Source organism: Onychostruthus taczanowskii, unplaced genomic scaffold (genome assembly GCF_017590055.1).
Source record: "Onychostruthus taczanowskii isolate IOZ18803 unplaced genomic scaffold, ASM1759005v1 scaffold52, whole genome shotgun sequence".
Classification (NCBI taxonomy): Eukaryota; Metazoa; Chordata; class Aves; order Passeriformes; family Passeridae; genus Onychostruthus; species Onychostruthus taczanowskii.
In genome coordinates, this window is record NW_024502791.1 from 18,010 (window position 1) to 40,983 (window position 22,974).

General features: G+C 36.8%; 1 protein-coding gene across 2 annotated transcripts in view; it reads right to left on the reverse strand.

The window, feature by feature from the left end:
• The window catches only part of DENND4C (DENN domain containing 4C), a 63,793-nt gene that overhangs the window by 16,836 nt on the left and 23,983 nt on the right, over positions 1 to 22,974 (reverse strand). For both annotated transcript variants that reach the window (XM_041416527.1, XM_041416526.1), the window contains 18 exons: positions 20,891 to 21,143; positions 19,849 to 19,918; positions 19,059 to 19,228; positions 17,336 to 17,577; positions 16,428 to 16,494; positions 15,741 to 15,799; positions 14,281 to 14,425; positions 13,760 to 13,935; positions 10,099 to 10,199; positions 6,782 to 7,000; positions 5,647 to 5,792; positions 4,462 to 4,497; positions 4,106 to 4,236; positions 3,158 to 3,290; positions 2,529 to 2,735; positions 1,705 to 1,833; positions 837 to 981; positions 358 to 504 (listed from right to left, as the gene is read on the reverse strand). In XM_041416527.1, the coding sequence (XP_041272461.1) occupies positions 358 to 504; positions 837 to 981; positions 1,705 to 1,833; positions 2,529 to 2,735; positions 3,158 to 3,290; positions 4,106 to 4,236; positions 4,462 to 4,497; positions 5,647 to 5,792; positions 6,782 to 7,000; positions 10,099 to 10,199; positions 13,760 to 13,935; positions 14,281 to 14,425; positions 15,741 to 15,799; positions 16,428 to 16,494; positions 17,336 to 17,577; positions 19,059 to 19,228; positions 19,849 to 19,918; positions 20,891 to 21,143 (2,576 nt within the window). The remainder of the gene's footprint in view (positions 1 to 357; positions 505 to 836; positions 982 to 1,704; positions 1,834 to 2,528; positions 2,736 to 3,157; positions 3,291 to 4,105; positions 4,237 to 4,461; positions 4,498 to 5,646; positions 5,793 to 6,781; positions 7,001 to 10,098; positions 10,200 to 13,759; positions 13,936 to 14,280; positions 14,426 to 15,740; positions 15,800 to 16,427; positions 16,495 to 17,335; positions 17,578 to 19,058; positions 19,229 to 19,848; positions 19,919 to 20,890; positions 21,144 to 22,974) is intronic.

Below are 22,974 nucleotides of genomic sequence, written 5' to 3' on the forward strand. Positions count from 1 at the left end.
ACATGGACTACCACTTCTGTGAATAAATGACAACATGCAAAAATTAAACAGCCTCATGTGTCAGAGGCTTCATACCTTTTCTGAAGGTTAACACAAAAAGCAGGGTACGTGAGACCACAGCAAAACATTTATTTTAATATAATAGTATTTCTGCTATGGTACATTCTGAATTAAAGCATGATGTGCAGTAGGAGAAATGTTCAACAATTCATTACTTCTTTTTGAAACAAGTTGACTCCACACTCCTCTACAGCCTCAAGAAGGGAAAGCAGTAGTTGTGAAGGGGACATCAACAGGAGACTAGAAAATTTAGCCTTTTAGGGAACTGTTAGTAGTAAACCCAGCAGAATCTAGTACCTGTGCTAGAGTGATTATCAACGGAATCAAGCCTGACTAAGTCACTGACGAAGAGGGTGTGCTCCCCACTGTTAGCATCATTAGAACTATCCACGCTACCATGGCTCACCATGTCCCCATCACTTCCACCCGTGGGACTCCGCAGAGCTAAAGACATGAACAAGAGCTGGTTAGTAAGAGAGGACTTAATTGTTCAGGTTTGTAAATACATCTAACCTCTTCAGACAACAGTAAATACTTCTGCTCACACATGTAAAGTAAGAATATGAAATTCTGGTAACAGAAATCAAGATAATTAATTCTCCAGTACGCAAAAAATTCTTCAGTATGTTACAAGCATCAAGTTGGCAAATATCAATTTTTATACATTTAAGGACAGATTTCCCACTTTCAGAAGCCACAGCGTTAGCTGCAATCCCTCTGAAAGCATGTTATGCCCTTGTTCATCAGAAATAAATCTATTTCAATTAACTTATTACCTGGTATCATAGGCACTTGTGGGCTCTGCATTGATTTCTTCAGGCACTGCCTAAACTGCGCTGTGCCACGAACTACATTTCGTACCTTTGTCCACAGGAATATGCCACTGCGGTTACCACTAGGCCAAGAAGACTCTAAAACTGCCTGCAGAAGCAACAACAAAAACAGTAAGGAAATTATATAAAAAAACCACAGTAGGTTGAGAAGCTTCACCCCACCCCCGCCCCCCCCACCCCCGCCAAATTAAAAAAAAGCATTTACTGCCAACCATGGGACAAACACTTGGACAGAGGACAAATATCTTCCCTTTTATTTCACAGCTCAGTACAAAACAGTTGAGTAAAACCAGACAATAGATCAAAATTACTTTAATTAAGGAAGGTGGGTTTTGTTTTTATCTATATATTTTAATAGTGACAGAAGACCATAGTAACATCTCCTTCTTTTTCCTTTATATAGTTTACCATGAAGTGTCATCAGGAACTTGAAAGCAAGGACGAAGAGGAAGGCTACTTCAAGTAGCCTATTTCCAGCCTTCATCCATTTTGGATCTTGCTATCTTAAAGAATACACCTTAGAATAGATTTATTGGATATGGAAACACTAGATGGTTCCAAAATTTGTAAATGGAAACAGTGTAAATCTGTATTTCAATAGAATTTTTGGTTAGCTAAACAGCACAGGAATGTAAATTTAACAGTGTAGAAACATTTAGTGTAGATTCAGTCATTCTGTAAGCATGTCCAAAAGGATGGCTTGACTAAGAGAATCAGCAAATCCAAGTGAAGAGCTGCAAGGAACAACCTTGAAAAGATGCTATGAGACATTGGGAGTGACAAATGCAAAAGGTACTGGACCCTCCCTTACCTTATTGTAATAACCATAGGTGATGGCATTTGGCTGTATTCCAGCATTTTTCATTTCAAAAAGGACTCTCACAGCCTGAACAGGCTGACCCCACAGTCCACAGAGCTGCATTACTACTCTGTAACAGACCTGACAAGATACAGAAATAAGTAAATGGACTAAAGACAAGCATTTTGAAGTGTCTTAAGCTCTTTCCTGATTTCCAACTTTTACACTTTTAAAAGGGAAAACTGTGAGAACAACTCGTTAGTCCATAACATGCTACAGCCAGAAGAGGGAGCAAAAATTAAAGAGCAAGTCACAGAAATAACAGAAGAAGAGCAAGAAACAGAAATAACACCAGCAGTCATACTGTTGACCATGCCAATTATTTTTTTTCCACTCAGGTCTTCTATTTGAGAAATAAAGGAGGTAATGTGCCCACGTGAAAAGCACAACTTGCTGCTGTGTGCCTGTGGATACTACTGAACGAAAGTTTGTATGCTGCACACAAACCCATCATCCCTTCAGTGCAGTAAGGTTGCAAAGCACTAATTAAAGTGCAATAAATACAGGGATATTCAAGAACTTCCTTCTGGAAGTCATCTGTGAGAAGACTAGCAACACTGAGTTGGAGTAGTTGACCCAGCATACACTATACTGGGGATAAAAAAGGGACTTAATCTCCAATTGCTGTAGTGAAGCTGACGAGATGATTTTAAGGTGGCTTTAAACACAGGTCTAACCATAAGTATGCTAACCTGGTGGTGTCAGCGAAGCACACTGTCTTTTGCACCTTGTCTTCTATTTCAGAGTCATGGTAACTTTTTTTGATTTGTACTTGCCTCATCTAGTGGTTCCACTTCGGTTTTCCTCATTTTAATCAGAACATCATAGGCCTGTTGCAGTGCTTTGACCTTAGGATGTGCAACTCTGACATAGGCTGGCAGGCAAATAAACCATAGGCTGTAACTATGACTGAAGAGACACTTAGCCCACTGGGAGGGGCTTACATAATATTTCTTGGCTAATTTATGGGCTGTTTTTATCTCCTGTTAAGGTGAAACAAAACACAAAAGACATAACTTCTTGAATCTAGAAATCTAACTCAGATACTGACTTCTTAAGAGTAAGCATTTAATAATAATAGACACACATTCAGCTGAAGATCCTTTATTACCATTCCCTAATTAAGATGCTCTGCAAGCAAAAACTAGCATCAGGATCAATCTTTTTTTCCACACTAAGCATTAATTTCAATTTAATTTTATATTACAGTCTAAAGCTTAAAAATGCATTTGACAATAAGCTGTAATCTCAGATGATAATTTTTTAATCTCTTCTTTTATTTGCAAGTTACAAAGACCAAACCTCTAAAAACATTTACTTATAGTATAAACGGCAGTGGCAGTTTTACCCAGAAAATTTGTATCTTTCAGTGATCACACAGTGATTACAATGACACTCATCTGACCTGTTTTGTCCTCTTTGCCATGAGTGCTGGACTATTTGAAATGCTGCTTCCAGCTGGGTGTCTGCTGAAGGAGAGCTTGAGCTCCTGTGGCCTGTCAAAGAGCTTGAAATCTAATCGCGGGAAGTTTTTATAGCTACATAGATGATTTAAAAAAAGAGAAAATAAAAGTTTTTCACATACCTGCTCATAGCAGGAAAGCCATACAAAGACAACTGATATGGAAAAAAAACGACAAACAGGAGAATAAAGAACAAGGAGAAAAAGAAAACAGCAAGATACTTCTAGCCTTATTCATAAAAATACTACAGGAAGATGCCTTGGACATTATGCCTCCAAATGGAAGAACCAGACTGCTAACCATGTCATGAAGGTCAGGAAAGCACAGATGATGATTAACAAGGACAACAGCAAAAAACAGAACACTCATGATCTCCAAGAGTGACAGGAAGAAATAAATTGTACCCAGAGTGTCTGAAACTCCACACTTCTTGCACAGAGCTAAAAAAGACTGAATGCAAGAAATCTGAAAAGTGGAATGCATGTTTTGCTCTTTTGGTTCATCATCTGCAGATCAGTAGTACTGGGTAAACTCATAACCCACCCTTCATCATTCCCACCATGGAACAAAGAGCACTGCACTTCCTACAAAATACACACAAATGGCTCAAACAGGAAGAATGACACTGAACATATGCAGAAAAGTATTACTATAAAATTGGCAAGAAGTTATTGAAAAAGTAATACCATAATCCACATGCCTTCACCTATACACACCCAAAACACTGACTTCTAGAGGTTTAGAAACTTACCAGAATCTGGGCAGTTCATATCTTTCAAAGAGTTCTTCTGAATATTGTACTAAGGCGAGTCTTGCACTAGCACAGAGCATCTGCCCTGCTAACCATCACAGGCACTCTAGTTTCACCCTATGTGACTGCCTAACTGTACCTGTATTTTGGCACTCGGTCCTGTCCATCATCAGCAGGTGGTTCTGGTGGCATTATGAACACTGTGTGCTCACTTTTTTGTGACTCATCAAGCTCAATCAAGCGTGTATCTTCAACAGAATCTACATCGACCTGAAAACAGAGTTTGTACATTAAATACAGAGTTTGTAACAAAATGTCCTTTTCAATGTCAATTATGTTGGTATGTGTAAAAAATATATTTAATACACACTGTATTTGACTGGATATATATAAATTATACTTGTTCTAATTACTCAAATATCAAGTCCACAGCCTTGTACTTCCATTTTTATTTCATGACCAGATATTCCTAAACATTTTCAAGGGCAAAAGTACCTTCTCTCCTTTTTCCGTTCCTTTATCGGGAAAGAGCTGGGAAAAAAAAAAAAAAAAAAGAAGATTAAGAGTTTCTTCTCAACTCAAAATCAAAATCCTAAATAATTATATTAAAGCTGTGCCACTTGCTGAAATATTAAAGAAGAAATGGTGATTTTCCATATTACTGTAGAAGCAATTAAGCTCTTTTTCAAATACTTCGGTGAAGAATTCAGTAATCAGCATGCCTTCAATCTGCTGACATTACCTACTAAATACAAAATCCTTAATTTATCAAAGGAAAAGTGCTTTCTCTCATTTTGTTTAGTTGAGATAAACTCCTGTTCTGAAGCTATTTCCAATATGAAAACCTGCAGTAGTAACAAATTATTAACAAAGTATTCTCCAGATGAATACCCCACATTTAGCAGGGAAAAGGAAAGGCAAATACACTTTGTCCATTCACAAATATTAATTTGATTAGAATCAATACTGAATCAAAGACTCACAGTCTATAAAAACTTGTTATTAAAATGAAGGTTCTCAGAGAAAGAATCATATACATATGCCTTAAAAAATAAAAACAATTCCCTAGCTCTGAACTTTAATATTGTGAAATTGTAATTTTAAAGATGAAGCTATAAACTCCATAACCTACCTAGACCAGAACCATACTGATTCGACTACATAAAAAAAAAATTAAAAAAAAAAAAAAAAGAAAAAAAAAAACCAGAAAAAAAAGAAAAAAAAATGGAGCAAGCTTTCTCCTACAAAATGCATGTAATGAAAGGGGAACTTATCTACATAAAGCAGTCCTGACCACCAGTCTCATTTAAAGTTGAAATTGTGGGAAAAAGCACAACGATGTTTTTGATCATGGCAGATGACCACTGGTAGGAATTCTACATTAGAGGGAGAAACTGAACATTTAATGGGAAGACATGGATGGTATTTTGCTGTAGTGTCAGCTACTGGTAATTCTCACATTATCTTAATATACTGAAATCCTGCAGGCCTTTAATTAAAATTTCCTCTAACAACACAGAAATTATGGCCACGTAAGAAGATGAAGAAAGGAAAATTACTCAGCAATAACCACCAATCCTTTTGAATACTTCCTGCAGAAATTATGTACCTTCCCAACTAAAGGACAGGACATTAACACAAAGCGAACAGAAGAATATTATGTAGTAGCATATTTTTCACCTTTTCTATGCAGTCATCAAAAAATGCCAAGCCAGTATCCTTGTCGCTCACAAAACTGCACTCTTCAATAAAGCGGCTGAATATCTGTGTTTTGGTGAGATGCGTGTAGAACTTCGTATAGGCCCGGTCTCTGCTTTTTAAAAATCCTGGTTATAAAAAGGAACACACGACTAAATACCAGTTAAAGTTCCATAAGAAATTAACACATGAAGTGAGTTAATAAACATAAATGACATAAATCATATAATCAATACAAATTACTTAAGATGCTAATACATAAAGTATTTGCTGTATCAATAACAACTACTTATACCTATTTGCATTTGGAAGATTAAAATAACAGCATTCTTAATAGCTATTTTTTTACATCTGTGGCAATCAATCACACTCATGCAATCCCTTCTCACCCTGTTTGTTGGTTCATTGTGCAAGAAAAAGATGACCTTGTACAAAAGCATCCAACAGCTAAAACAATACTAAAATTAAAATTACATTATTCTAAAAGGTGATGGGCTTGATAAAATTGAAAACTCTACAAATGATTACCTAAAAATCTCTTCTCAAATATCTTATCCAGTAATTTAAAAAAAATTAAAGAAAGAAGAAACAAGACCCAAAACACCATCACACAGAATACCCCTCTGACATTTTATGTAGCGTCCACCTCATGAACAGATCTGAACAGTTAACAGTGATGAGGGAAGTGACATTCGTTTATTGCTTACCATAATTCTAATTTCTGCCTCATTCTCTACAATTTTTCCATTTCTATCAAGACCATTACTCCTCATTACTGGGCTTTTAGCATTTTTGCATCATATGAACTGAGAAATATTTTTTAATATTAATTTTATTCCCAAGAGATGCCCTTGCAGAACATGCCATGATGAGAGGGCATCATGGTACTAAAAAAAGGTTTTTCTAATACTTGAGCTAGTGCATATCTGCAGTCCTGTATGTATGTATCGGTGTTCCAATCAACTTTGAATAGCTTAACTTCAGACAACTGCAATTTTAAATACCGCCAAGAACTGTACAACCAAAGGGAACTTTGACCTCTAAAGTTATGCAGCTCTTCAGCTCTGAAGCTGTAACACTGCCAATGCTATCAGCAGCTTGTTTGCCCCATCCTCACCTTGATGATCAAACAACGAATCGGCAGCAGTTGCTTTATTAGAAGGTGCCTGTGTGATTGGCCTGAGGAATGTTCTGTAACCCTTCAAGATAGATGCCATGAAACGGAGAAAAGCTTCCTGGATCTCCATCTCAAGTTCTATCATCTTCTTCTGCCAGGAGAAATCTGCCTCTATAGGAGTCATTTCCACTGCAGAGCCTTCTTGAGTTTTCCTGTGAACTAGAAATGAGCAACACATACAAGCCTTTAATAAGAATTCAGTGGATTCAAAAATTTGTTTCTATTTGCCCATGTTCATAAGTGATAAGCACTAGGAAATCCCATGATTATTTTCCAATTGAATTGGTTGACAAAAAAGGTTACCTCAAAAGTGTATTTTTCTACCTCATGTAGCAGTCTGTGACACAAAACAAGGACATCAGCTCAGTTAACGTTACTTCATAGTCAACTGAATATAGTCTTTAAATAGTAAATCAACACAAAGAACCATGTGTGGTAGTTTTTTACACTCCCTGCCCCAACCGAGCTCCTTTTGGGCTCCTGTACAATCTCCAGTCTCCTCAGGCATTCTCTCCAGGCCTTGGCCTTGATTAATGCCTCCTGAGCAGTTAAGGTCCCCTTCAGCTTATCAGAAACATTGCCTGTTCTCAGGAACTGCTGCTGCCTAAAAAACAGTTTTTGCTTAATGGATGGTCTTGGAACACTATTTGACTGAATAACAGCTTAAACAGAACAATATTAGTAGTAGTAGTAGTAGTAGCAGTAGCAGTAGTAGTAGTAGTGGACTTTTGAGGAAAATTCCAGTAGTTTTCAGTCCACCGTATGAAGACTGACAGATGACTAAAGATAATACTTTTGTGACACTATGAAAATTAGTCCTAAGCCAGTCCCTCTTAGCTCTCCTGGGCACCTATGACTGCACCAGTGCCTAATTCTCAGTGGTACCTCTTGGAGCAGACCAGCTCCCTAGTTTGCCATGCCATACTCTGAGGACCATTGCTGAAACCTGCTGAAAGGGCCTGGGCTACCCCCGCCAACAGTACTGGGTACCACCCAGTCCTCAAAGCTCAACCTGTCACCCCTTGAGTGTTGTCAAGGGATGGGAGTATCTCACTGAACTCAAAATGAATTTTCAATAGGTACAAACACATTTGCATACAATTCTTTGGGTCTGTGTGCATGTATGTGTCAATGGATTTAAACACCCTATGGCAAGTACAGTATGAATATTTCCATCTCAGATCTGTAATGAAGTTATGGTGGTGCTTACAGTAAATCTTATTAAATCAATTTGTTATATCAGTCAACGACTAAATGCTGCTAAATCCTTTAGACAAACCTGGGGCTTAGTTTGGACTTGGCCCCTTGGTCTCAGCCTGAGTTCAGATTCAGTTGCACCTAGGCTCTATCAGGGATTTAGAAAGCAAGTGGGTCTTCTCTGAAACTCTTGACTCTACTGAAGTGTCTCCCCTAGCTCTTTATAGCCTTGTTCCTTTGCATTCCCAGACTTTGTTAAACTTATTCTACCTTGATTCTAATCTGATTTTCCTTTTGTTCTTCATCAGTGACAGAGTGAATCTTGCTACTGAATTTTGTTGTGCTTTTGCAAATTCATATGAAACATGCTTTTGCCAATAGCTTTGCCACTGATTCTTTAAGTGACCTAAATCACTCACTCGTTACACTGTGTTTTTCCTGTTCTGAAGAATACACATCTAAAACTGCTTTTCTAACATCAATCCTAACATTTTAGTGCACCAAATGGTGGAAACAAGTAAGTGACATTTAGAGTTTACTCTTGCATTCTTAAAAAGACAGCAGCAGGTATTGCTGAAAATGACAGTTGCACACTTATAACAAAATATCAGATATAATAATAAAATACCTCTACATAAATAGAAATATATTTTACAATGTAGCTATTATAATATTGCCAAAATATAAAAAATATTTAAGAGAGACCACTGGTTGTGCTCAAGACAGAATTAGTTCCTAATGAATGATACACACTGCTGATAAATGTACAGATTTTCTAACAGATGAAGTAAAGGCTATTTGAAAAAAAAAATCATAGAAAACTAAGGCAGGAACACCTATCTCTTAATTAATATAATCTTTTTGCTTTTGTCATTTATGAATTTTCTGTATCTTAGGTATACCTATGAGGTCATCATAGTTTCCTTCCACATAACAATATAACCAAACATACCCTGAACCATCTCACCTGAAAGAATCTATTTTCAGTTAGAAAGAAACAATACCTGAAAACTGTTAGGTCAGTTAGAACTTTGCTCCTATCTGTTAAAGACATTAGGCTGAATACAGCCAGTCTTTATTTTTATTTTTACAAAACAGTTTGTCAAAAATTAGCTACTCCATTATTGTGATAGAAAAGTTATTATCGAAGATATTTACTAGCACTGGATCCTGGGAACTACCACTCCATCAGCCTCCCTCTGTGCCTGGGAAGATCATGGAATAGATCCGCCTAAAAGGTGTGCTAAGGCACAGGGAGAACAGGGAGGTGACTTGAGACACTAGCACAGCTTCACCAAGAGCAAGTCCTGCCTGCCCAACCCAGTGACCTTCTGTGATGGTGTGACTGCACCACTGGGCAAGGGAAGGGGTACAGATCTCCAGAACTGTGTAAAGCCTTTGACAAAGACCCTCACAGCATCTTCTCTCCAAACTGGAGACAGATGGATTTGACAGGTGGACTGCTAGATGGATAAGAAATTGGTTAGTCCTATCCAGAGGGCAGTGGTGAATGGTTTAGAGCCCTGATGGACATCAACGACAAGTGGTGTCCCTCAGGGGTCCATATCAGGGCCTGTGTTATTAAATATATTCACAAATAACACAGACAAAGGGATTGAGTGCACCCTCAGTAAAGGGTGAGAGACACCCTTTGGGTGTGTCTTCACCCTCAGCCAAGGGTGAAGATCACACCGAGCTGAGTGATGCTGTTGACATGCCTGAGGAATGGGATGCTATCCAGAGGGACTTGGACAAACTCAGGAACTGAGACCACGGAAATCTCATGAGATTTAACAAAACCAAGTGCAAAATGCTGCATCCTGAGTATACCCCCAGTATCAACACAGGCTGGGGGATGAACAGATCTCTGTTCTCACCCCCAAGGACTTGGGGGTGCTGGTGGATGAAAGGCTGGACATGACCATGAGTAAAGGATAAAAAAGAGATTAAATTCTAAGAATTCACATTTAAAGAGTCTAACAAAAAAATCACACTGCATGTGATAGGAGGAAATCATACATTTATATACTAATTAGAAGTTCTTATTTTATGTATTTCACCTGCTGCAAGCTGTGGGTGCAGTTTCTTTAAGGTGCTGAGAAGACTTTTACATGGCTTTTTAGGAAACTGCTTCCAGTTGGTGCTCTTCTTATCATCTGATCTAAAACACAGGAGAGACAAAAAAGGACATATGAAATAGAGACAGTATAAAAAAGAACAATATCAACAGCCTTAAGTCACTTCACTTACAGAAGACAGTACCTTAAAATTATTTTGTAATCTTGTCACTGTACCTATTTGGTAAAAATAAAAAAAAAATGGGACTGACATAACTCAGAATTTCATTTATTCAGATACACAACAGTATAAGGTGAGTAATGAGTAGAGTTTCTTCCAGTCTGCAAGGAGATCTGCCTTCAGATTTAATTTAGACTTTATAGACTATTTCTCTTTCAGATTTTTTATCAGCCTTGCTAATATTATTTAAACACTCTTCTGGATGTGATTATTATACAAACTCTATTCTAGCATAAATCTGCCATACCACTGCTCCTACAAATAAAGGCAGTTCTGAGTACAACATGATACTGAAAGAGGCCAGATCAGTCTGAGAACTTGATGGTCATACAGTATTTTGCTATATTCCTATGGCAACCCAGTCCCATCTTCACAGTCTAACAGGTACTAGAAAGACTAGGAATTCAGTTCACAGCTGGAAAGTTATGTGGTTGATTAAGCAGTGGGGTAAATTGCCTAAAGGGATGCTCATCTTCTTTAAAGACAACAACAGATACAAAAGACCTTCTTTAGCAGTTGGATATAAATAAAGAGAAGGGAATAAATCCCAAGAATTCCTATGCCTCTTTCTGGAAGGCAGAAGACGGGAGAGAATTGCTCTCACAGAGAATATATCAAACCCCTTTGAAATGAAACCTAATCAGTTATGAGTACCCAAGCTGATACTGGGACTAGCTGCTTTTGCACTCTGCATCTGCGAAATACTTGTTCCATTATTATTTGCTTTATTGGCATGAACACAGAAATATCTTTGGAAGGAAGTCAAAGTTCACGGAGTTAAAGAAAAATTCCATGCTTATGGATGCCTTTGCCCATTCTTCCCCCATAATAATGGCATGCGTATAAACAATATAAGTAGTACCATTCCAAAAGTGACAGGAAAAAAATCCTGCCTAGAAAATAAAACAAACTCTCAAATCTTTGCCCTAAAAAGGCTAGCTAACATTGAAAGATCATTAAGTATCACAGAGAGAGTTAAAAAAAATTAAAAAGTAATAAGGAAGATGCTGAATGAATAAAAGGCATATTTATTTATTTTTTCAATTATTTTATTTTAGGTATTTGGGTATTTTATTCATTATTTATTTTGAAAAAAAGGTATTTAGTATTTTTTGGTATAGCTTAAGAAAGCAGCATACTTGCTCTGGAAATGGATTTTTCTATTAAGCAGTCTTTCCAAGTCAGTAATAGTTCTGTCAAATGCTTTTACACCTAAATAAGCAAGCAAATCAATCCAGCACTACTGCATTGCCATAAAACTAAAAAGGGGCAGAAACCAATGTGGATAAAACAAAACGAAAAAAAAAAATCTTTATTCACTAATAACACAGTATTTTCATAATTCTAAATTATCTTCAAGACAAAGTGCTTTATGGAGATTTGGGCTTACCTATACACCTCCAAAACTGAAAGATATACTCATTGCCAGGTTAAAAATGCTTTATAACACAGCTACCAATACCTCACTTTTACCAAAGTAAAAAGTTACAGATGCTAAACTCCTCTGGAAGTCAAACATGTATAGATAGGATAAATGCAAAATGGGTAGCAAAACCAGAAGAGATCAACTCAGTATTGAAAGAGAAGGGTGCTTATAAGACAGTAAAAGAAAGGGTGGGAAAGTTGACTGACTCAAGAGGTCAGCCACTAGTAGATTTTTAGTTCAACAACCAATCAAAGTACTGTTGGTACTTGGTCTTTCTAACAGTCCTACAGCATCCTGATATCCCTATCTCCCTGCAAAATCTCCTGGTTTTATCTCTGCAACGCAATCCTCAACTTCCATTCTACTTATAAATGAAAATACTGAGGTATTTTTCCCTGCAAGTATCTTCCAATTATTAAGTTATCTGTCATGACTTTCTTCAATACATTCTTCTTTCATAACACCTACAATTATTCTCTTGGTGGCATAATACTTTGTTATAAACTAATGAAAATTATTTTTGCAGTGTTTTCATGGAGACTTAGGGGAAGGAGAAAAACACCCCAGATAGAAAAAACAAAGACAATTTGTTTCATCGTTTACCATTTCCTTTGATACTACTAACAAAAAAATGTATGTCAGTAATGTAAAGGAAACATTAGCATCAGTAGAGGAAGGATCCTTCTGAGACAGTAAAAATCAAGTAAGAATTTCACTGATCCACAGGTCAAATTACTAACTCTAATTCAAGTGAGTAAAAAAAAAAAAAGTCAAGAGTTAAAAATTTACATGATAAGTAAAGCTAAATTTTCACAGAGTAAAGATGTGCACTTGATTTAGTGATGATCACCCTCATCTTGAACTAGCTTAGATCCATCTTTCTATTTATGTTCTTGTTAAAAATTGAAAAGTAGTTACTAAACACTGAAAAAACTGATTTTTCATTTCTGTTATTTGTGCTCACAATATAGAAACCCAGAAGAATTATTCTGAATTAGTCTCTCCTCAAGAAGGCGCAAAGAAACTGTTCAAGGAGTACTTTAATTTAAGAAAAGTACTATAATACAATACATTAAAATATTTTAGAATTAATGCAGCGAAGACACCAAATTTTGCTTGATTGATCTCACCAAAAAATGGTCCTTGTAGCTTCAGAAAAATTTCTTTATTAACACTAACATGAAGTAGCCCAAGTGCAAGACAATGTCAAGAGTTATTATGAAAGATCATTCATGTTCATGTAGGTTGCTTTAAGATTATTAAGTCCAACAACTTACATAACACTGTCATGACCACCACAAACCATGTCCACCACTGAAACAAGCACTGTATCTACATGTCTTTTAAGGACCCTCTAGGGATGGTGATTCAGCTACTTCTCTGAGCAGTCAATTCCAATGCCTGACCACGAGTGAATAAAGTTTTCCTACTGTCTAATCTAAAGCTCCCCTGCTGCAACTTGAGGCCAACTCCTTTCGTCTTGCTGCTTGTTACCAGGGAGAAGAGACTGACCGCCATCTGGCTACAGCCTCCTTTTAGGCAGTTGTAGGGAGCAATAAGGATCACTTCCTCAGGATCCTTTTCTCACACTACACAACCTCAGCTCTCTCAGCTGCTCCTCACAACACTTGTGCTTCAGACTCTCCACCACCTTCTCTGGACATACTCCAGCACCTCAATGTCTTTCTTGCCCAGAACTGAACACACAATTTGAGATATGACCTCACCAGCACCCAGTACCAGGGGACAATCCTTTCCCTAGTTACTTACCATTGTTACTACCTTTATAGCAAGATCTGCATCACATTTTTGTAGGAAGTGTGAAGTGTTGATCCTTGACTTACTAAGTTTTAATTTACTTTAAAGCTTTAGAAATTAGGAAAAAAAGGGACAGTAAGAAACCACATTGGATCAAACAGTGTTTAACAATTTTGTCTCCTGAGCACTTCAGCAATCTCTTCATCTACAGAAAAATGTAAAATCTCCATAGAACTTACATGTAAACCATGTTTGTGTCTAAGTCAATGCACACAATATCCTGTGGTGGATCGTACAGATCAAAGTATCGTGAATCAACTCCAACAATAAATGGAAGAGGTGCACTGAGTACGGTGGCCAGAGACAAAGGACAGAGGGGGATATATGGACATTGCCACTGAAATGGAAATATCATCTGAAGGAAAAATTAAATGAAATAAATGCATTAAAACAAGACAACAGATACTGTACATGAAAAAACAAGAAGTTACATACAGCACATTGAAATGAAATTACTAAAAGCTTTGTAACACTATCGGAAAAAGGTCCCCAAGTTTGTCACTTTAATACAGTATAACTCTCAGTTAGCTATGCAAAAATCATTATCTTTCTAAGAGTTACTAGGTAGGGCAATTGAAGTAAATGCTATTGCTGGGGAAAATGACCATTTAGTACATCAGTAATTTTAACTTAAAGCCTTGTACAACTATGATGTTTAAATCAATTTCTCTCACTGCTGTACAGAACACTTTGTACTTACAGCTACTACAGCTTCAGCAACTCCTGTCAACACAGCTGGTCTAAGGGAGTGGAGGAGGATCTTGCCTTCTAGTAATACAAAGAGTAGCAGAGTGGCACAGTTTTCTGGTCCAAGATTCATGAGCAAAGTGCTAAAGTTTGCTCCACTAAGGAGTGATGGGAAAGGAGAAGAAAAATGTTAGAGGGTTTAAAAAAGATTCACTACTATCAAACTTCTGACAACTGTCAATGTTTGGGATCGACTAGTTGAATGGTGCTAATACATATCAAATAGCTACCTATCTAACAGCTATCATGTCATTTTAGGGCTTGTACTACCCCAAAGAAACCTAAATTTAAATTCTATTGCTAAAGAAACATACACTAAACCATGCTACTGCTAAATCTGTGTTGTTTACAGCACTCTCTCTCAGAGATGTACTGGCATCTTGTCTTCATACTAATAAAGCAAAGCTAATTGCTAATTCAAACAAAAATAACACCAGCATTTCATATGATGAGTTACCTCACACAAGAATCATGAAATAGAGCATCCATTTGATCTTAGAATCACAGCATCAAATTCCTGTGCGAGTCAAAATTAATCCATCATTCTAATGGCGACATGCTTTTAGTTTATGTGGTTTAGCCTCCATTCAATTTGTTGAGACTGTACACATTTAGGAATTGTAATGACATCTGTGAGTACAAGGGTGTAAAATCTGTCCTTATAAAAGTTCTTACATGTTGTTTTGCAATTTAGTGGCTGGCTGCAATTTTTTTATCCAAATGCTCATGTAACAAATGTTATTAAAGATGGGATTCTGCAAAAAGAATATCATATGATAATGTTTTGGGTGGAGAGAATAAAAAGTGAGGAGATTTTGGTTTTTAACTTGAAACCAAAGATGAACAGAGGGGTTGAAATAAAACCACATGTCACAATCATAGGGAGAACTATGAACATAGAATCTAACCCAGAACATGCAGGAAGCATCTACAGATACTGCATCAACCTTCAAGCATAAATACTAATTTGGAGGTATACCCTTGAATTCCTGAAATGTTTGCACACTTGTGTATTCATGGATTTCACCTAACTGCTTGATGCTATTGTCTCTCTTGGATCCAAAAAGGGGAAAAAAGCAAGATAGCAGTCTCTATGCTATTAAATTTTGCTTACTACACTGGTTCTGAAAATATAAGATCTTTAAATATGGATATGTTTTTCTCCTCACAAATGTCGTATTAATCCTGTAGAGTTCCTGCAATAATCTGGCAATTCATTTTTATTTCAGGATAATTAGTGATATTATACTTCCACAAGGGCACATGTATGTCAAGACAAGACCATGTGACATTATAAATGCATACCGAGCTTCCTGTTTATAACATCATAATATTTGACTTTCTTCTATGACTGACTCCTGCTTGCTTCTGATTTTTTCAAGTAGCATACATTATAAGCATTAATAATGATACCTTAATGGCAACGGTGTAGAAACTGGCTGTGACAATATTAATGCATCATGGGCAGAAAGCTGAAACACATAAAGTAATAAGAGATTGACAAGAACAACCCCAAATTTAATACAATATTACATTCCAATATAAATATACATCCATAGTCTCATAAACTGCCTGGCATACAGACACAATTACTTTGGGACTCAGGCTCACTAAGCGAACAGAGCTCTTATTAGTCACCAAAACAATTCTGAGAATTACAGGAAATTGTGACTCAGTGTTGAGCATGCAACTGCTGCTAGGTGATTAAGCAGAGAAGCACAAGAGACACTGCCCCACAGACTAACCTCTGCCCCACAGCAGTGGTTGGACAAATGAGGGGCAGGCAGAAAACAACCCTACCACTGAGGTAATGCAAATGGTGCCTATAAAATGAAAGCATAATACATGGCAGGTATTTCAAAAGTGCAACTAGCACACTTCTGCCATCCACACTACCTGAAGTATGAAATAGTTTGTTTCCCTTGCTAAATTGCACCAGGTTTGTATCAATGAGAGAGAAGGCCAGGCCATCTACCTCCTCACCTCTCCCTTTTGGGAAGTATGTATTCAAACCCAAGTAAAAAAAAAAAAGTAAGAAACCAAAGGCAAGAGAGGGTTTGTTGTAGCTGTAGCTTAAAATGGATGAAAACTTTTGCTTACCTGCACAAGAATCCTTGGCCTTTGTGGTGAAGGGAAAGGTATATTGTGCATAAAATGGGATATATGCCTGCAAAGAAGACAAGATATTAGAAAAACAGCACCAGGGTGTAACGAAGGGCTCAAAACAATGTTAACCACATTTTAGAATTAATATGGTAGCATTTTTTAGAAAGACTTTTTAAGATTTCTTTACTGTTTTGATAAGTCTAATAGCCTATTTATGCAAGCCAAAATGAAGAAGCTTCATTCACTCAACTGCATGCCTGAAAATTAATACTGGCAGCTTCAGATATCTAAGCAAAAGATACGAACATAGTGGCATTTAGGCAAGCCACTTCAAATCCCAGGCAGGCAGCCTAACCCTCTTCTCCAGTTTCTAAAGAGATTCTGCTAAGAGAAAGTATTTTGCTGGATTTCTTAACAGTTTAGAAGGTAATACCATTTTCCAGCAAACTTTCAGGAGCATGACAAGCATCCTCTGCAGAGTCTGCACACATATTCATAGACATGAACTAGCTGCAGTGCCTGGAAACAGACATAGATATTCACCGCTGATGTGCAGCATTCCTGAGCTTTATATTTACTAAGCTAAAGCACAGGACTGGAAATGTAGCACATATCACAGCACAGCCTGTTCTGTGCTTGATGTAGCTAAAAGAAAGGTAAACAGGCTTGACATATTCTAAAAAAGACCCAGACTAAAATCCAGTTAGCTTTGCTGGCACTGCAAGAGCCAGTACTGTTACACAGAAGCAGCAATAATTTCTATCAGTACAACATTAGCTAAACAGCGCAAACATGATGGTGGATCAACTATAGCAACTAAGCAACTGTGACATGTACAAATCACATGATTTCTTGAGCTTACAACTACATTCCCACAGCAACTTCAAAAATCTTTTACATACTTTTCAATGGGAAGAGGATGAGGTCCAGAGACAGAGAGTTTGTAGATGAACATAAGAAATTTTCGAAATGCATCAAAGAAGGGCCAGTGTGAGAGAAGACAGATGCATTTGTTTGAATTGATGGACTTGGAAGTAATCACTTTTCTCTCTACAGTTGTCAGAAGACCCAGCTGTGATTGCTGTTTTTCTGTTAGCAGCTCCCGGGGATAAGGCTCATAAAACTGGATAGCAGCACCGTAAACCTACAAGATGAAGAAAAACAACTAAGCAGGCCCAGTATTTAACAGGAATATGGCCCAGAACTTTTGATGCATCTTTAAGTCTTTGGAGTTTGTACACACTATAGTGCTTTTGCTGGTACCTTATGAAATTACTTTATTTATATAACATGCACAAAGCAGCCATATAAAAAAAATGCCTTGAACTCTTCCTCATTTTCATTGCACCTTCCTCAACAAAGTATTCATACTCACTTGAAAGGGAAGGAACCAAACCATCATTTTGTGACAAAACCTTACCCATTAATCATCTGGGTCAAAAACATCCCCAAAATCTCAAACCCAAACCCTCATGAAATGTTTCTGTTCAGTAAATTACCCTATCATTACCAAACTAAACAATAAAACTATTATATCTTTGACTTCCCTCATTTTATCAATTTAAAAAGATAATTTCTAATATTCCTTCCTTATTTGTCTGTGTTTCATAACTGAGTTATTCTGGCAAGCTTAGCAAAAATTAATAAGGAAAGAAAAACAGTGACAGCTACTGCATTCCTCCTTGCAAAAGAAGTATTAATATTTTGAAGCAATGTGGTTTTCTTCTGTTTGGAAATGGAGAAGTATGTAAATTTTTTTGTTAGGGGAGTGAGACAGAGTGGAAGTTGAGATGTTATCATCAACAGAGCCAAACTGCTGTTTACTGGAGACCTAATCAATCGCACATTGATACAGAGCCGATCACACATTACAATCACTTACTCCCTCATACAGTTCACACACATTCACAAGTGGCAAGCTGAAACAACACCTGGGAGACCAACCCTAAGCAAAGGCTCCCTTGCTTCATCAGGAGTACCTCTATTACCTTCCTGCCTGTAACCTAAGTCATACAACACATCTATGGTGCCCTTGTGTGCTGATGGCCTTATACAGATTCAGCAGACAAATCTGAATGTTAGAAGATAGAATTCAGATGTTCTGAATCTATCCCATCATGCAAATTAGAGTCTTTCACATCCTACCTCTCAGTGCACATTTTTCTTCTCCCTGCCTTCCGGTAACTAGCTTTCAATTCACTGCAGAGGTATGTATAGAGCCCTATTACAGAAAGTCATGTAGCCCTGTTATATAAAGTCACATAGAAGTGTCTTTTAAGGCAACCAAGTGAAAATTGTAACAATTTGCTACATCACACGTGTTAAATTCTCTTTAATATATAGCCTACGCTTCCATTCCCATTACATGGAAGAACAGGGAAAACCATGTTCTGTGAGGTTTGGTTTTGTCAATTGTATGGTTCAACCTACATATGAGTAAACAGCACATACTCTTCCAGCTGCTTCCTGTTTTGGTTCAGTTTCATCTTACATGAAGGCTTAAGAAATATAACTTTATAAGGGAAGTATCAGACAACGTATTTCTAAAACACAGAAGAAACAATTCTTATCTAGCTCCATAACAGCCATTTGAAATAAAAGCAAAAACATGGTGTGGAGCCATACCTTTTCTGCTGAAGAGCAGGTCAGTACAAATGTTGAGAACACTGGTAGTGGATATTTGGTTTGAGGGTCCCAGCATTCAATAGTAGCTCCCATAGGAAGGCAGAATAGAGGTACAGAGTCTGATAGCGGAAATGACTCATAGTTCTCTTGAGGGTATCTGAAAAGTAAGCCTCAAAAACAGAAAAAAAAAAGTAAGCACATTTCCTCTGTAGGCCCTAAATATTGCAAGCAATATATTTTCCACAAAATATAGCTACATCTACACAACCATGGGTTTACTACTGCTGCTCATCTTGCTTCTTCTGTGGAACACCAACTTTGTTATCTATTCTTTCAGCTTCTAAGGAACAACAAAATAGTTTCAGAATTGAAGGGAGGAAACACATTAAACTTTCAAAATAAACAGAAGATATTTAGGCATAAAATAAAATACAAATAAACCTGAACAGGATTTTTATTACTCCTTCTCTATTATCACCAACACAAAAAATAGGAAGCCTTTTCTTATATGTGTAATGTTTGCAAAGACAAAAGTTTGCTAAAGCTCCTCAGTTAGCAAGCCTGTCATGATAAGAACTAAAATAATAAAGAGAAATGCTATTCCCTTTTTTTTTCCCGGGGAAAAAATAGGTTGAGTAAAGAAGGCATTATAGAAGCTGATTTCAACTGACATCCTCCAGGACCAGTATTCTGACAGACAACACTTAAATCTTTTTAATTATTATTTTATTTTAACAAGGCATTTGAATATTTTTGGTAACATGTTAAGACAGCTTCTAAAATTACTTACCAGCTTTATATGCTAAAGAGTTAGAAGCTGGCACAGACTTCTTGTAACAAAGGTATACACTGGAACCCCACTGAAAGACACAAGTTTCATCTCAGAACCAGGAAAGATGACAACAAGCAACAGAAATCCAACATTTGAATATACTCCCTTTCCAAACAAATCAGGTATTTTAACAAAAAACATTACAGAACAAAATGACCAGCAGGCTGCTGAGTGCATGTAAATGACAAAAATGAGAATTCACCCTTCTCTCACTTCTTAGAGATTACAGGATTTACATAAAATAACCACATCACACACAACCACACTGCTCTCTGACCTATTTCAACAAAAGAACAAGCAAAAGTGAGGCAGATTCATTTCCACCTTCAAGTTTCCTTGGTTATTTAAAAGTAGACTCTTATGGGGACCTCATTACAGGAAGTCAAGTTCTAATTATCATAACTCATAATTTGAAGCTTTTCTTGTACTTCTATAAACTGGTTATTGACACAGTGTTTTTGCAGTTTGGCTACATATACTCTACCATTCAAAAAAACTCACTTATTCCACTGCAAGTAAATTAAATGCAAAACAGACTAAATAAAAGAGAACCAATTAAAGCAAAGTACAGTGAGAAACTCTAAACAGTAATTATCATCCTTATAATGTATTAGTAACACAGGTGTTACAAATAACTAAGAAAAAAGCATTTCTGCTTTATCCCAAGTGTCAGCATCCCCAAAGGGTGTGGGAGAGATAATTAAAAAAAATAAATTAAAACTTCATTGCACTACTCCTAAATAGCACCTAGACATGAAACTGAAGTAGCAAATAATCAGTATGAAACAGTAATTTCCAACATGAAAGGAAATCAAAGCAACAAAACCTACAAAACTGACATCTCACACATGGTATAAAGAATGAAGGAATTCTGATGTAGCAATAGAACACAATTACAATAGTGCTAAGAAGAGTTTAAGGAGCTCCTCATTTAAATACATGTGTTGGGCTAAAAAAAGAAAAAAGAAAGAAAAAGAAACTCAAGCTTACAGATACTCACCATCCCACAGTTTAAATTCTTATCCACTTTACAGAACGTGTGAGGAGGGGTTTCCCCTTTGCTGGTAATAATAACACAGATATCTGTCACTGCCAGTGAATTCTGGGGTCGCACTGGAGGGGCCCTTCGGTAGGTGATGAAGATGCGTTGCGAGGAAGCCGAGCTGTTGTTAACATTAGCACAACGACCATACGGAGTAGCTTGTATCACCTCACAGCCTGAAATGATGCGTTCCTTCCCCTCGTAGAGAACTCTGCACACAGGAAGGAAACACTATCATGTGCATTCAAATAGATATGAAGTTACTCGAGTGAATTTGGAGAAACTGTCCATCCATTAGCAACTTATGTCATCATTGCAACATTTTAACATGAATCTCATATTCTCTTTCATCATGCAGCACCTGAGGCTGAAGAAACTGCTCAGAAATATTTCAAACTATACTGAATTCTCTGTGGGAACAAACCAGAGTTACAGAAAAATAAAATCAAGCTACATTGAAAAGGATTTAGTTATATAACTAGTTGAGATGCTGCACTAACAATGAAAAATAAATACAAATTCCACTTTATATTGCTTGGACACACCACAGTGGATAATTTAATCACTAAAATTACTGCTAAATCTTTTAAAACTTGGGTTTTTTTCTGGGGTTTTTTGTTAAGTATTTTTTGGTTTTGGGGGGTTTTTTGTTTGGTTGGTTGGTTTTTTAAATAAATATTTTTGGAAAAGCATAGCAGAGGACAGAAGTCTGCTTCCCAGATGAATTTTTACAGAAAAAAACAATCCAAGCCCAGTAATAACTGACATTCACAGCTTGAACAACAGTGCTTAAGACAATGAGGCAGGAAGACAAACTAATACTTTGTTCCACAGTAAAGGAAGAAATAGTAAGTACAATTGACTGTACACCTAGAAAGCAGAATATATCTTATATATCTTGTATATCTTATACATGGCTGTACAGCAACATTCATGTGGTGCATGACTTCTTTATTTTTGCAAGATCACTAACTTAGATCATCATATTTTTAGCAAAAAATGAAAGATCCTTAACAGCTTCACAGCAGCTAAATAAGCTATAACGTTTCTCTATCTAACATAAGCTATTAGAAAGTCACTGTGAGAAAAAATGTGGAAGTCAAAACATACATCTGAACATTTTTAATGCACAGATGCTATTACAGGGCAAACTTTATCTCCCATTCCACACCCCAATAAGCAGTGGCTCCATTTGCTTGGTTCTCTGCAGTACATACAGAGAACTTGTCACCTTCAAATCAGTTTTTATCATAACAAGACTTAGGATAAAGGTAACACATTAAACCTTTGTACTTTGTGATCTCCAGCTTCTCACTCATAGTCCCTCACAATGTTAAAATAAGAAATAACCCCGCAATACATATTTACTCTTCCCTCTGGTTAAATGTTTGACAGACTAGTACTAAGTACACATTCGAAAAAAAGTCATGTGTCTAAGCCAAAATAAGAGTCTTTTTTCATATCCAACTATCTTCAGAACTTTAAAAAAAAGTATTATTAAACTTCCAAAATGACTTAAAGACTATTTCCATCGTTAAATTGAAATATGCAAATATTACTGTTTATTATGATTTAAGAGAAAAAACACATCTTGTCATAGTATTGATGACAGACATAAATTACAGTCATAGAATACTTTAAAAAAACAAAGAACTCACATGAGTTGTGACTAGACTGATGCAGCTACCAGGCTGCCAATTTATTCAACTCGTTCATGGAGGACAACAATATTCAACAACGGTTTCAGTTGCAAAGACTCTGTCTTTACAACAAAGTCTGACCACCAGACTTTGAACATTTTAAACAACGTGTACTCTCAGAACCAGCCCAGTACCAGCATTTCCAGGTCGCAACATTAGTGTTAATATACTACCTGCTGGTTCAAAATATTTATAGAAAAGTACGTGTATCTGAACTACTTCTAAACTAGAGTAACATTCTGGAAAAACACTTATTTTGCTCTTTTTGTTGGGTTACCCTTTCCATAAAGTTAAAGAACCTCAAACAAACTTTAAACAAAAGTTAAAGAGCCCAAACAACTA